General features: G+C 38.3%; 1 protein-coding gene across 2 annotated transcripts in view; it reads left to right on the top strand.

Moving 5' to 3' along the window:
* TRAPPC12 (trafficking protein particle complex subunit 12) overlaps window positions 1-7,086 on the top strand; it is an 80,363-nt gene extending 73,277 nt beyond the window's left edge. The window contains exons 10-12 of one of the 2 annotated variants that reach the window (XM_077812575.1): window positions 3,894-3,994; window positions 4,794-4,881; window positions 6,320-7,086. In XM_077812575.1, coding sequence (XP_077668701.1) covers window positions 3,894-3,994; window positions 4,794-4,881; window positions 6,320-6,562 — 432 coding nt within the window. In that variant the 3' untranslated portion in view covers window positions 6,563-7,086. Of the gene's footprint in view, window positions 1-3,893; window positions 3,995-4,793; window positions 4,882-6,319 lie in introns of those variants that run through there. The other variant, XR_013345560.1, reaches the window with a different exon arrangement.
* The last annotated feature ends 6,400 nt before the right edge of the window (window positions 7,087-13,486 follow it).

The raw sequence follows: 13,486 nt of genomic DNA, 5'->3' as shown, positions 1-13,486 counted from the left end.
TAATTACATTATTATTGTTCATTTGAAATCATATAAGTTGTCATTCAAACAAATCCAATTATGGAATTTTCAGTTTTTCTAGCAGAAATTTTATTTCAAGGTAGTTGATCATTCAGTAGAGTGGAGGTGGTGTTTGAAGGTCTTTTTCTGAATCAGAATTGATCTGAACGTTGAAGTGAAATTCCTATACAATTGAAAAATATGAAAGTTAATTATAACCTGAATAGACAACTTCTACTAACTATGAATAAAGCTACTCGAAATCCACATAACTAATAATTCTTGGTCATAATAGAAAAATCGATCAGCCAGTTTGGATGCTTTACTTGGCACTGTCATGTGACAAAGCAGAGATCACTTCCTGTCCCTGGATTCTTTCTCTCAGATACATCAGTGACTTCATTGACACTATCAACCTCGAGAGAGTGTGCGCAGACTGCCCCATGTCTCTGAAGAGCAGACTGTCCATCCAATTTAAAGAGTGGTGTTAACAGGCTCTGAGATGAATCCTGTCAAGTTGTTATCCTCCTTGATGGTTGGCTATGACATGGGATTATTTGAATTAGTGGTTTTACTGCCAGAACTGGACCTTTCCTCATAGAGTAGCAGAAGGGAAAATAAAGCATGAGGTACCTGTTGGCCTGCTTACATAACCCTGGACAATAGTTAATGAAAACACAACTTCTAAATGCAAATAGTTCTTTGGCCTGGTGCATCAGGGAAAATGTCTTTATTGCTTGGCAATATCTCCTGTTTTTATTTGGTAGTTTTGAATAAAAGAAGGATTCAAATTGCCTGTTTATGAAAATAAGAATAAAACCTCATTGAGAGAGGGTAAACTGGACTGAAATTTAATAACAAGAAATTCCATCTTGAGAGTGCTAAGCAACTGATACAGGAATTTAATGTCAAAAGATGCTCCCCGACTTGTGCAATCGTTCCATTCCGGAACGCCTTGCGTCACTCGAGTTTTGCGTAAATCGGAAATGTATACCCGACCACTACACCAAAAAAAAACTCCTGTCTGTGTGTTGCTTTTGCCGGGAACAGATCAGGAATGGAGCCTTCCAACTCCTGTTAAGTTACTAAGTAATATAGCTAGAAAATGAGTTAAATTTCCTTTTGTTTAATGGCTGGTAAAATAAGCTGTGCTGGAGGGAATGTATATTCCTGTTTTTGTGTCTTTTGGTAACTTAAGGTTTTGCCTAAAGGGATTCTCTGTTTTGAATCTGATTACCCTGTAAGATATTTACCATCCTGATTTTACAGAGGTAATTCTTTTACCTTTTCTTTAATTAAACTCGGGGAGAGAGAGAGAGAGGTGTAGCAAAGAGGAGTTGGGAGCCAGCATGTGTAGGTGTCAGCTGTGTAGCATGTTTGAACTCTAGAACAGGCAAACTCCATGAGAAGAAGACAAAACCTTTTGCAAAAACTGAGGGGAAAGGCAAAGGGAACTTTTCAGCACTCAAGCCTCACAGTTTCTCAGAAAAATGGTGCCAAGTGATTCCCAAGTAGTCTCAAACTGATCTGCTAGCCATGACTTGCAACCAGAAGAGGCACATTTATGAAAGTACCAAAGGTATTTTGGGAGTGGAATTCAGCTCCTAAGTGTGAAGTAATGCAATGGTGAATTACTAGATAAACCCAGGGTTGTGAGTTCAATCCTTGTAGGGGGCCATTTAGGGATCTGGGGCAAAAAATTGGGGATTGGTCCTGCTTTGAGCAGGGGGTTGGACTAGATGACCTCCGGAGGTCCCTTCCAACCCTGATATTCTATGATTCTATATGATTAGTGAAGAAGTGCTATGAATATGAAGTCGAGGGTGGAGTCTTGGGAGACGTAACATTGGCATAAGGATAAGCTACGTGTTGTATTCTCTCTTACTTCAAATTTCTCACAAGACCCAATTCTTCTGTAATGCCTATAAGATGTTATAATGTGTTGGTTCAGGAGCTGTGAGATATAGTTGAAGGGTTTTTAATTTTCTTTTTAAGTATACAAAATAGTGTGTGTGATGTTTTATGTTTAATGTTACCTATATCCTTCACCTTCCAAATGTCACTTATTTGTTATGAGCTTCTTAGGGCAGGAATCATGTCTTCCTAGCCCAGTGGGTCCCTGATTTTGAATGAGGCCTTCAATAGCTACCATCATATAAATACTAAATGAGGGGAGAGATTTGGAAAAAGCAGAAAAGGCCACAGATTACCCCAGAGATGCTTTAAGAGGTAATGTGAGTAAAGCTGTCAGCAACTACTTGGGACATATCAGAGACAAAGTCAGCCTGATAGGTTAGGAGGAAACAATGAAGATGGTTTGGTCTTCAGTATTTCATTTTATGCTCCTAAAGTACTCTGAATCTGCTTGCTAGCTAACCCTTATTTGCTATTTGAATAACTCCATCAAAGGACTTGAAAAGTGAAATTACTGTTTAATTTACAAACCAGTGCTTTTAAGTTGTTCTGTGACTATTTTAAACCCAGTTTCTGCAATAAATTACAGCAAAGGGGACTTAAAAATAGCCCCTAAAATATTTTTTGAAAAATAATCCTATTTTTCAGACTAACAGAAACCATGGTTAGTCAGTGCAGTTTACAATGGAGGAACATTAACCATGGGTTTGATTATTTGAGGCTAACAAGAGGGTTTTGTGTTAATTTGGAAGCATTAATAATCATAATAGTTACATTAGTTCAGAAAAAGTGACTGAAATTCCTAAATTAATTAAATAAAATCCGGTGGCGGTGGGAAAGTAATTTTAAATGGTTAAAATTCCAGGACTAATTTAAACTGATTCTTGTATGTCAGATATCCTGGAAAAGCGAAAGAGATAAATACTTTCCATTTATTTAATGGAGTAAGGGCACTTAACAAATGAATAGTTTATGTATAGTAATTGCATATTATTCAGACACTTGAATGCTGAGATACAGTTAAGAAATAAGAATTGTTCATGATAAGTTTTGTAAACTACCATATTTTTGCTAAAAGAGAAGAAAAAGCTTATTTCCTAAAATAATCACTCCTAACTTAAAAACTGTGACATTTGATTTACTTTACACCTTGACCACCCTCCCAAAAGAATTATGAATTCTGTTTTCTGACAGTTCCCAAATCCATCACTCCTTCCACCCACGCACTCCTTTTATCATCTAGCCCAATAATTCTGAATCCACCACATTATCCCTTCCCCAGTTCCCTAACTGAGACTCTTCTAAGTGGCTTCTCTACCTGGTATTTTTGTCTCCGTAGCAGCAGTGGCGGGGGTTGTTCTCTGGTCTCTGGCTGTGGGGTGATTGCTCAGGAGGGAACTAGATCTCCTCTGGTCATAGGTGGGGTGGCCATCTGAAGAATGGATCTTCCACAAGCTACCTGGCTACCATGCTCCATCTCACTTATGATTGGTGGCTCCTAGCTTTGAGGTGTGATCCTGTTTCCTCTCTTGTGTAGTAGCTATTGGAGGTAGCTCTGCTATCTTCTCATTTCCAGCTAATTTTGCAAACCCCTGGGGTTTTCTTTACAATGGAGAGCCTGGACACCTGTCAAAGCTGTTAGAAATGAGGAGACAAAGCCACCACTACATAATATTCTAATGTTCCACTGAGCCCAGTTTAAGAACCAGGTCCTTAGGGAAGAGGAGACTGTATGTGTTTTTTGTTATTCACTTCTATGAGCTTAATGAGGAATTGTAAAAGTCAGCCTTGATATCGGCTTTAGTCCATTCACAGTGAATAATGGCTAATCGGAGAGGTAGAATTATGATGCCAGTTACTTTAATACTTCATATGTTTTCACGTTTTGGTTCTTTGTGGAAGGATGTCCCATGAAGAGCTCATTTGAATGGGTCTTTCTCATGCATTGTCCTAACTTTCTTGTAATTTTTGTCATCCAGATTGGAGATATAAAAACCGCAGAAAAATATTTTCACGATGTTGAGAAAATGAGTCAGAAATGGGATGGACTACAGCACCAAATTATGGTTTTAATGAACAGGTAGATAATTTAAGAGCTAAATAAAACTTTAAAATATGATTTTGCAAAATGTGCATTGTGAGTTTTAAAGTACCCTTGAGAGTATCTCTTTCTCTTTCTTGCTCTCTTTTATGTAACCACATCTGTCAGAAGTGAGACTGAATGGCATGTACACCCATGAGATCTGTATTACTTGGTGTAGTCATCTTATCCTGGCTTGAAACTCTTTAGTTACAAGAGTTGATTTTACAAAGTTATTTCTCATTCTTCAAAGCATTGCATATTTTACCCTATTTTTTCAATATATACTTTTAGGAACAAAGAAGCTCTTTTGGATTCTGATCCTGCAATCAGATTTGCTAGTACAGACCCAGCACTTGCTAGCTTCAAATGGATGCCAAGATATGCACTAGTAAATCAGATTGCATGATGGAGTCCTCAGGTTTTGGTGTTTATCATATTAGCTAAATATATTTTGACAAGTAAAATAATACTACAGGTGTGTTCTGGAAACAGACATAACACTTGTAGTTTCACAGAGAAATTATTTTAGGAAGACTCTCTGTATTTTAATAACAAATATAGAAAAGCATTGCTTTGTTGGCAGAATATCTGAAGTGGTCAATGATCTGAATTGTCACTTCATTTGTCTGTAAATCTGTGTCTCGCAGCTGGCTCACGATTACACTGTGAAGAGCAAATGTCAAAAACTCTTCGCATTTATAATAGGGAAAATAAAAAGTGGTCTCCGTTCCATTTGAAATGTATTATCACCTTGGGTTTTTCAGGATAACTGACTCATGTGTCACTTACTTTCTAGAGCATTTCTCCATCTTGGTCAGAATAATTTTGCAGACGCTCACAGAGCCTTCACAGAAATTTTAAAGATTGACCCTGCAAATGCTGTGGTAAGACTCCGGATGTACTACATTGAATTGACACCTGAGTGGTTCCTGTCTTATCTTATCCCTAAGATATAGATAGCACGCAAAGGGTGCTTGGAGCTCTATAGAAAAATTAGATATGGTCCACGCTCCAAAGGGCTTTCTCTATACATAAAGATAAGACAAATAAAAACAAAGGGATGAGTAGGGGAAGGCAGGACCAGTTTACCTGAAGAGCATGATTGTTTACTGCACGCACTGTAATGGGTTACATGTTAAGGGGGCTCTGTGAGGGCTTTTATATGTTGGCTTTGTTTTGTTAGAGATACATATTGGAAAACAAAATGGTAATTGCAAACATATGAGGAAATAATTTATCATCGGATAGTATTAAAGGGACACTATCCACTTGAAAAATCACACTTTTTTACCCCATTTTAATTACTGTATTTAGAAATAACACTAAAGGCTCCTGATCCTGAAACTGCATCTGTGCATGCACATGGGTCTGCCCATATAGAGCCAGCTGTAAATCAGAGTCTAAAATTCTTATCACTGAAAGACATTACAGAAGAATTGTCAAGTTTTTTCATCTTGTTTACTTGTATATTTAGCAGCCCTCTGACTATAGGGATGTATCGGTATGCTGACCCTTGGGCACAAGCATATATTCCCAGTGCCATGTTCCCGGGCCCCTTTAAGACTGAGGGAACCAAGTTCAGGGAGCACATGCTTGGAGTCCTGTGACTGCCGGCTGTAAATGCCACCTGCTATAACTAGAGACCACTTCCCCTCATTTGTGGGAGACCTACTTAGGAAAGAGGGTTGTGTCTTCCCCTATCCCCAGCTTTCAGAAAGTGTGAAAATTTCCATTGCTAAGTATTTCATACTACTTTTATCTCTTTTGTACCTTGTGTTACTTAATAAATTCTGCTCTGATGAACAGGATATGGAACCTGATGAGCATTTGGGATTTATTTGGACTGCCCTAGTTAGTGAATCTACCCATTGACTTAAAAGTCAGTTTCAGTAAATCAGTTTCCCCTGTTTGCATCTGTGTTTCATGTAGCTGCAGGGGAGAGAAGGACATTTTTAAAAATAGGAATATGCAAGTGTAAAACTAGAATAATTGGCAGGAGGATTCAAGGACAAATGTGGTATCTGAAACCACTTTCAGCTCGCTTTTAACCTTATCTGTTGAGCCCCTTTACCAATCTGAATTCCAGCTTGGATTCTTCTATCTTTTAGAACTTCAGATGTTGGAGGTCAGCTAGTTTTTCTTATGGGATAGACACTTAAAGTAACCAAGCTCCCCATGCCAAGGATAAAAGAATTGAATTGTAGGATAAATAATACATTTCAACAATTGCAAATATTTGCAAAAAAAAAAAAAAAAAGTAAAGACTTATTAAATTTGGTTTGACTCCAGACTCAATATATATATTATAATCTTTTTCTCTAGGCTAATAACAATGCGGCTGTTTGTTTGCTTTATCTGGGAAAATTGAAGGATTCCCTCCGGCAGTTGGAAGGAATGGTTCAGCAGGACCCTAAACACTACCTACATGAGAGTGTTCTTTTCAATTTGACAACTATGTATGAATTGGAGTCATCCCGCAGTATGCAGAAGAAGCAAGTGCTGCTTGAGGCTGTAGCTGTCAAAGAGGGTGATAGCTTTAACACTCAGTGTCTCAAGTTAGGATAGTTTGTTTTCATCTACCAATTTGTTTTATGAAAGGCTGATTTTTAAAACTGTACATACTCGCGAATATGTAAATGTTCCTCTTATGAATGAAATGTAATAAAATCTCTAATTATGAACATATAGCAGAATTACTACACTATCTACACGATCTGGAACAATAATCCTTGCCTGTCACTATTGGGATTTTGTGCTGAACTATAGCCAGCTTCATCTCTGCAGGTCTGTTACTATTCAGTTATTCCTAACTGTCGTATCCATAATCACATTTACTCAGATGGATTCCTTTTTTCAGGAGTGACACGTTTGAGCTGACTTGTATTGATGGTTGTTATTATAAATTCTTCAGTGATTGTGGGAGAAACATGATATTATCAACTCTCATAACATGGCTAAGGGTTCCAGAGAATGTATAAGTAGCATTTATCATAAAAGTTAAATCCTGAATGCAGATTTGCTTTCAGCATCTTCTAGTGTGTATATCCCACCCTCCCAAGCCAATAAACTCAGTTCCTCCTATTTGTGCACTCACAGTTGATTGTTTCATTTTTTTAATTCAGTATTTAAAACCCTGTATTTTCAAATGAGGTCTCTGGATCAACAGAAGAACCACTACCATCCCTTAATTTATCCCTATTTGATAGAGAATCAATCCAGATACTCTGTTAATTTGTAAAACAGTTCTAAGTACGACAAATAGAGAGAGCTATACATTGTGCTCAAGCGCAATAATGGTCAGGAGTAAGATTCTCTTACAGCAGTTGGAGTAGCCTATCATCATGAATTACTGCACTGGGACAATGTGCAGTCTTGAGCTATGATGGTTCAACACCACGTCTTCTAGTCAGGTTTTTATACTACTCCTCCCACTGTGATATCTCAATGCTTGTAAACAGTACAGGCCTACATTTTTAAAAGTAGCTAGTAAGATTTATTTATTTATTTTATTTATTTATTGAGATGTCCAACTTGAGGTGCATCCTAAAGGGACCTGATTTTCAGAAAGTTTTAAGTGTTCACCTCTGAAAATCAGACCTCTTTGAGGTGTCCAAGTTGGGCAGCCAAATACTGAAGTATCTGTAATCACTGATCACTTTTGAAAACTTTGTCAGCACAATAACAGCTGTATGGCTAAGTGTTTTGGCCCATTATTCTAGAATGCTGCTATTTCTCCCATAAGGTATTGGTATGTTGATGCAATGGATAGCCAGGCTCCCGAAAGTTTTAAAAAATTAAATCTATACAGGACTTCTGTGGTTAAGGTCAGTGTTCCACAGCGGAATCTGATCCCAACTAGTCCAAGAAGGACAGGCATTTGGTTAAACTAGTTATAAGATATCATTGCTAACACTTATTTAAGAGCCACCTAGGGTTTTTTTGGCAACTGTTTTAGCACAGTGAGATAAAACTATTGGTAGTTTATCTCTTTTTGATAAGCACAACATATTGCTATAATTTTAGATGTAATATAAAGACTATGGAGCAGATCCTCAACTTGAGTATATTGTCATTACTCAATTGAAGTCAGTGTAGTTTACGGCAGATGAGGATCTGGTCCAAGATGTTGTTCAGTGAAACCCAAGATAATACTGTTTTTCAGTATAATTTATTATATGCACAGTCTTCCCTACCTGATCTCCTTTTCCCATGTTTAATATTTCTTCTAGACAGTTATGTAACCAAGATATATTTCTACCACACATTTTCCTTGTAGACATGGAAGATAGCAGAAAGCAATTCCAATTAAATAGCTCAATTTATAAGGCAGTGTAAATAACATTATTGTGGGACACAGCTTCTCTTGACATCTTGCTTAAGACCAAGTGTAGCATCAGTTTAGTATCTGATATGGTCTCTTGTGCAACTATAACTGCACTTTTAGCAGGCCTGAATAGGTCTTCACGATTTCCAACTACTATGGACCAGATTCACCATTGCCCTGCATTTTGTTGTAGTAATTTGTACCAGTGCAAAGTGGGAGTAAATTGCTACCGCTCTGATTTTGTAGCATCTTACACTCACTTGGCATTAGCGTAAAGGACTACAACAAGGTACAGGGGGACAACAGAGAATCTGATTGTGTCCTACTTGGGGAATCAACTTTAAAAAAACAAAACACTAAAGATCTTCTGAAGCATATGATAAATTGCCTGCAAAATGTTTTTTTTCATTACCCAGCTTTTCTTTTTCCTATTATGTAACCAGAGACCGCCCGACACAAATCACTTTAAACACAGATACACTGCCTATTGCACAGATGCCATTTCAGCATGTTTTCTATGTTTTTTATTTCCAGAAGTCTTTATTCTGATAACAATGTTATTGAGGAAGCTTGGACTATAAAACCTCTAAACTCAATGAGCCATTAAACAAATTATATCGTTGGTAAACTTACAGAATATTTAATTAAATTTTAAAATGTAGAAAGTAGGATTTGATTATTACTGCAGAATTTATTTAAATATACTGCTTACAAAATGCAAGAAATTGTTAGTGTTGCAATATGGTTGAGATTTTACATACATACAGCTTAGTAGCTTCAGAGTTCCCCATATCTCAGCCAGATAGCACACATCTAGGATTTTTAATAACTATATATGGTGTTAATTTTAATGCCTTATGGCCAAATTTTGCCCTTAGTGATACCCAGGCAATCCTGAGGTTTCCTGAGTGTAAATGAAGGCAGAATTCCACCCTCACTCCGGCATGATGTGTCATCTGGCCAAGTTTTGGGAGGATGTAGAAAGCATAGCTTGGAATAAATTTATATTGTTAAAATCTCAAGTATAACGTTGCCTTAACATCAATTTTTAAATACGCTTTGATTTATTTCACACATTCAAATAGACATCTTATGTATGGAATATCCATCCTGAACAGATCTGTAAGTTTCTATCCTTTCCTCCTTCAAATCTCTCTTCAACACCCACTTCAACACTGCAGCAAATTGGCCATCCAAAAATGGACAGGTTGAAGGGCAATTGAGTATATTATTTGTATTACAGTATCTCCTAGGGACCCCTGTATTGAGGCCTCATTTTTATGTTCCGAACTAACATAAAAAGATGATCCTTGACCTAAACTGTTTAAATCATAGAATCATAGAATATCAGGGTTGGAAGGGACCTCAGAAGGTCATCTAGTCCAACCCCCTTCTCAAAGCAGGACCAATCCCCAACTAAATCATCCCAGCCAGGGCTTTGTCAAGCCTGACATTAAAAACTTCTAAGGAAGGAGATTCCACCACCTCCCTAGGTAACGCATTCCAGTACTTCACCACGCTCCTAGTGAAAAGGTTTTTCCTAATATCCAACCTAAACCTCCCCCACTGCAACTTGAAGTTGCAACTTTACAATCTAAGTCCCCAAAATAAGGCATAAGCTGTGTATGAGCTCTCTGCATAGGGGTGAACTTAACTCATAGGGTATATCTGCACTTGAATTTTTAGTTGTGATTTTATACATGCTAACATGATTGTGAGTAATACTGTATACACTACATAAAGGTTTGTTCTTGGACCCACCATTTTTCCCAGTCATGTTTAACCTTAGCTGCAGCTGTAAACCTGTGTCCTATCTCTACTAGAACTTAAAATCATGTTGATCAGCATGTTTAAAAATGACTAAAAATTCAACATACCATACAGAATGCAGGTGGCAACATATCAGTCAGTGTGCCTATATATCTCAAGCTGCTACCGACTCAACTGCTATTATCCAGGTTGTTACAAGGAGCCCTCAGAATGACTGACTAGAAAGGTTTCTGAAACAGGATGTGAGCTAATGGATGAAAGAACAATCTCCTATAACAGAGTGCCAGAAGATACCACTCTCCGCCCTTACATAGAAATCAGTGGTTGGGAGTGATGTGCTGTAAGTAGAGGACACTTGCTCATTTACATAGTAGTTGTGGCATAAGTATTAAAATAGGTATAGCAGTTCAGCAGCACTGAATGCAAACAAGATCCCGGGCTGGCTAACTTTCAGGCAATTATAGTAGAAAGCTGCTTTCCTGCTCAGCTCTTCAAGTCAGTTTGAGGATTACAAGATTCTTATCTCAATGGAATGGGTGAAATGGTCACAATCACAGTGTTAGAGAAGGAGTAAAAGAAAAAAAAAAAGGAGGGGGTCTGATTGCTGCATTATCCAGGATATTCTGGATCAACACTTGATCCAGCTAGGGCTCTGTCCAATCATTTGCAGATGTTCAAACATTACAAAGGAAAGTCATTGTCAATAACAGGAGTCCAGTCTAAAACCATCAAGTGTGGATTGTAAATTACCCATACCAATAGGGGACGGGCAATGTGGAAACTAGTTCTAGGTGGGGAGGGATGTCCTCTGACCTAAAACAAACAAAAAAAAACACTGTCAAACTTAAAATGAAAAAGTAAAGTTAAAAGCTGCACAATGTAATTTCTAAAGCATTTTTTAAATCCATTGTTCAAAGAGCAGGGTCTGAGCACACACTTCAAAAGCTGGTGCACACTCTAGTGGCAAACTTCAGAACTTACTTCCTTCTCCGATACAAACCAGGGCTGCTCTACCTCATCTTTGTAATTTAGCCACTTGACTTTATTTACAGTTAGTAAATCCATCAGATAATAACTTCCCTTCACTCCGTTTTATAATATGGTCAGTTTGTAACTGCCAGCATCATTGGAGATAGTGGGAAGGATGTGCATGAAATGGGGCCTAAACTAAAATTCTCTGTGTCGCATCATCTGTGATCCTTGAGGAAAATCTGAGTCCAGAGCCAAACTTTACTGTTTGGGGCCATTTCTGCTAAATGAGAGCGAGTCCAGGGTCCCACATTGCCACCAAGGTGAGAAAAATGTAGAATATTTATTAAATTCGAAATATCTATTTGCAGTAAGTGCTGGTCAGGTACATCAGTTATTTCTTGTCATCCAGGATAAGAACATATAAAACAAAAAAGCTGGCATTTCTGAATAATGTGGGTAGTCCACAGAGACCTGCTTACTGAACTATAGAATAATTCAGAGTAAGAAAAGTTATTCAAAATTAACAAATTATTGCCAAAGCTGTAAAAAATTAGAATTTATTTGTATTACAGTAATGTCCTGCTGTCTTCAACCAACTGACTGGCTAGGCACTGTATATACACATACAGAGAGACTGTGCCGGCTCTGTATATCTAAATAGACCAGACAGACAAAGGATGAGAAGGAAACTTGAATGTTACTTCATATCTCTCTCTGCGTCTGAGTCACACAGCAGGGTAGTGGCAGGTTGGGATTAGAAGCCAGTTGTTTTACCTGTTAGTCTACTACCCTCTCCAGGAAGCCAATAGACATGTAAAATGTCACCCTGTCTGAACGACTCCTCTTTGGAGCCAGATTTTTGTAAATCAAGAATATCTGAATCTTTATACAAAAACAGATGAAGGTTGCTCTAGTATAGTTGCTGAGCCCCAAACTGTGTTCAGCAATATAAATCCTCAAGCAGGAAGCCTTTTGATTTTATTATTTTCCTAAAGAAAGGTTCATTCTCATTGGTTGCTAACCATTAAAACAAGTTGATTTGCCACTTGATAGAGCCTTTCCACTAAACCTAGTGCTTTTTGCTAACCAGGAGAATATGTACTACATCTAAGGCTAAGATTTTGACACGCATGTTTTTAGTAGGTGAAGTACCACTAGTAATGAGAGACACCAACATCATCACTCTCTATAAAAACAATGGTGACAGGAGCAACTGTAAAAACTATCGTGGCATTTCCTGTCTTAGTATTATGGGAAAAGCCTTTGCCCGAGTTGTCCTGAACAGACTTCAGACCCTTGCAGACAGAATCTATCCTGAATGACAGTGCAGCTTCAGAGCTGAAAGGTCTACTATCGACATGATCTTCTCGCTGAGACAACTACAAGAGAAATGCAGAGAACAAAAAAGCCTCTCCACATAGCCTTTGTCGATCTCACAAAGGCTTTTGACTTTGTCGGTAGAAGTGAACTATTTGCACTTCTAGAAAAGACTGGATGTCCCCCCAAGCTCTTAAGCATAATTCGATCATTCCATGAAAACATGTATGTCACAGTCCAAATCTCTCAGGCTTTTCAGAGTCATAGTGCAGTTAAGTAAGCTTGTGTACTTGCCCCAACTCTGTTTGGGATCTTCCCTGCTACTGAAGCAAGCTTTTGGTTCCTCAACTGAGGGAATCTATTTGCACACAAAATCTGATGGAAAGCTGTTCAATCTTGCAAGACTCAGATCTAAAACCAAGACTTGGGAGGCCCTTATCCAACACCACCTCTTTGCTGAGGATGCAGCAGTGACAACCCACATAGAAGCTCATCTTCAAAGCCTAATGGACAGTTTTTCCAAAGCCTGCCAAGACTTCGGGCTAAAAGACTAACATAACGTGCCAAGTTGTTGAGAAAGCACCCTCCATCAAGATCAACAACTATGAACTTGAAGTGGTGAACGAGTTCATATACCTGGGGTCCACTATCACCGTCAACCTTTCTCTTGAAACAGAACTCAACATCCTCATTGGAAAAGCCATCACAACAATGTATAGACTGAACAAGAGGGTATGGCAAAACAACAAACACACAAAGATCTGTGTGTATCATGCATGTATTATCAGCACACTTTTGTATGGGAGTGAGACTCTTCTACTCTCATCAGGAAAAGAGGCTCAACAACTTTCATATGAGTTGCCTTCGTTGAATCTTTGGAATCTCCTGGAGGGACAGAGTCACGAATGCTGCGGTGCTCAAACAGACCAGCATACCCAGCATGCAAATGCTCCTCAAACACAGACGACTCCACTGGCTTGGGCATGTGTGCCGAATGAATGATGGGCTCATCCCAAAGGACATCCTCTACGGCGAATTGGCATCTGAGAAAAGACCCAAAGGATGCCCAAAATTGCATTTCAAGGATATATGCTGACGAGACCTCT

This window comes from Eretmochelys imbricata, chromosome 3, assembly GCF_965152235.1.
Source record: "Eretmochelys imbricata isolate rEreImb1 chromosome 3, rEreImb1.hap1, whole genome shotgun sequence".
NCBI lineage: Eukaryota > Metazoa > Chordata > Testudines > Cheloniidae > Eretmochelys > Eretmochelys imbricata.
The sequence above is the reverse complement of the archived record's forward strand: the minus strand, read 5'-3'. Positions and strand labels throughout refer to the sequence as shown.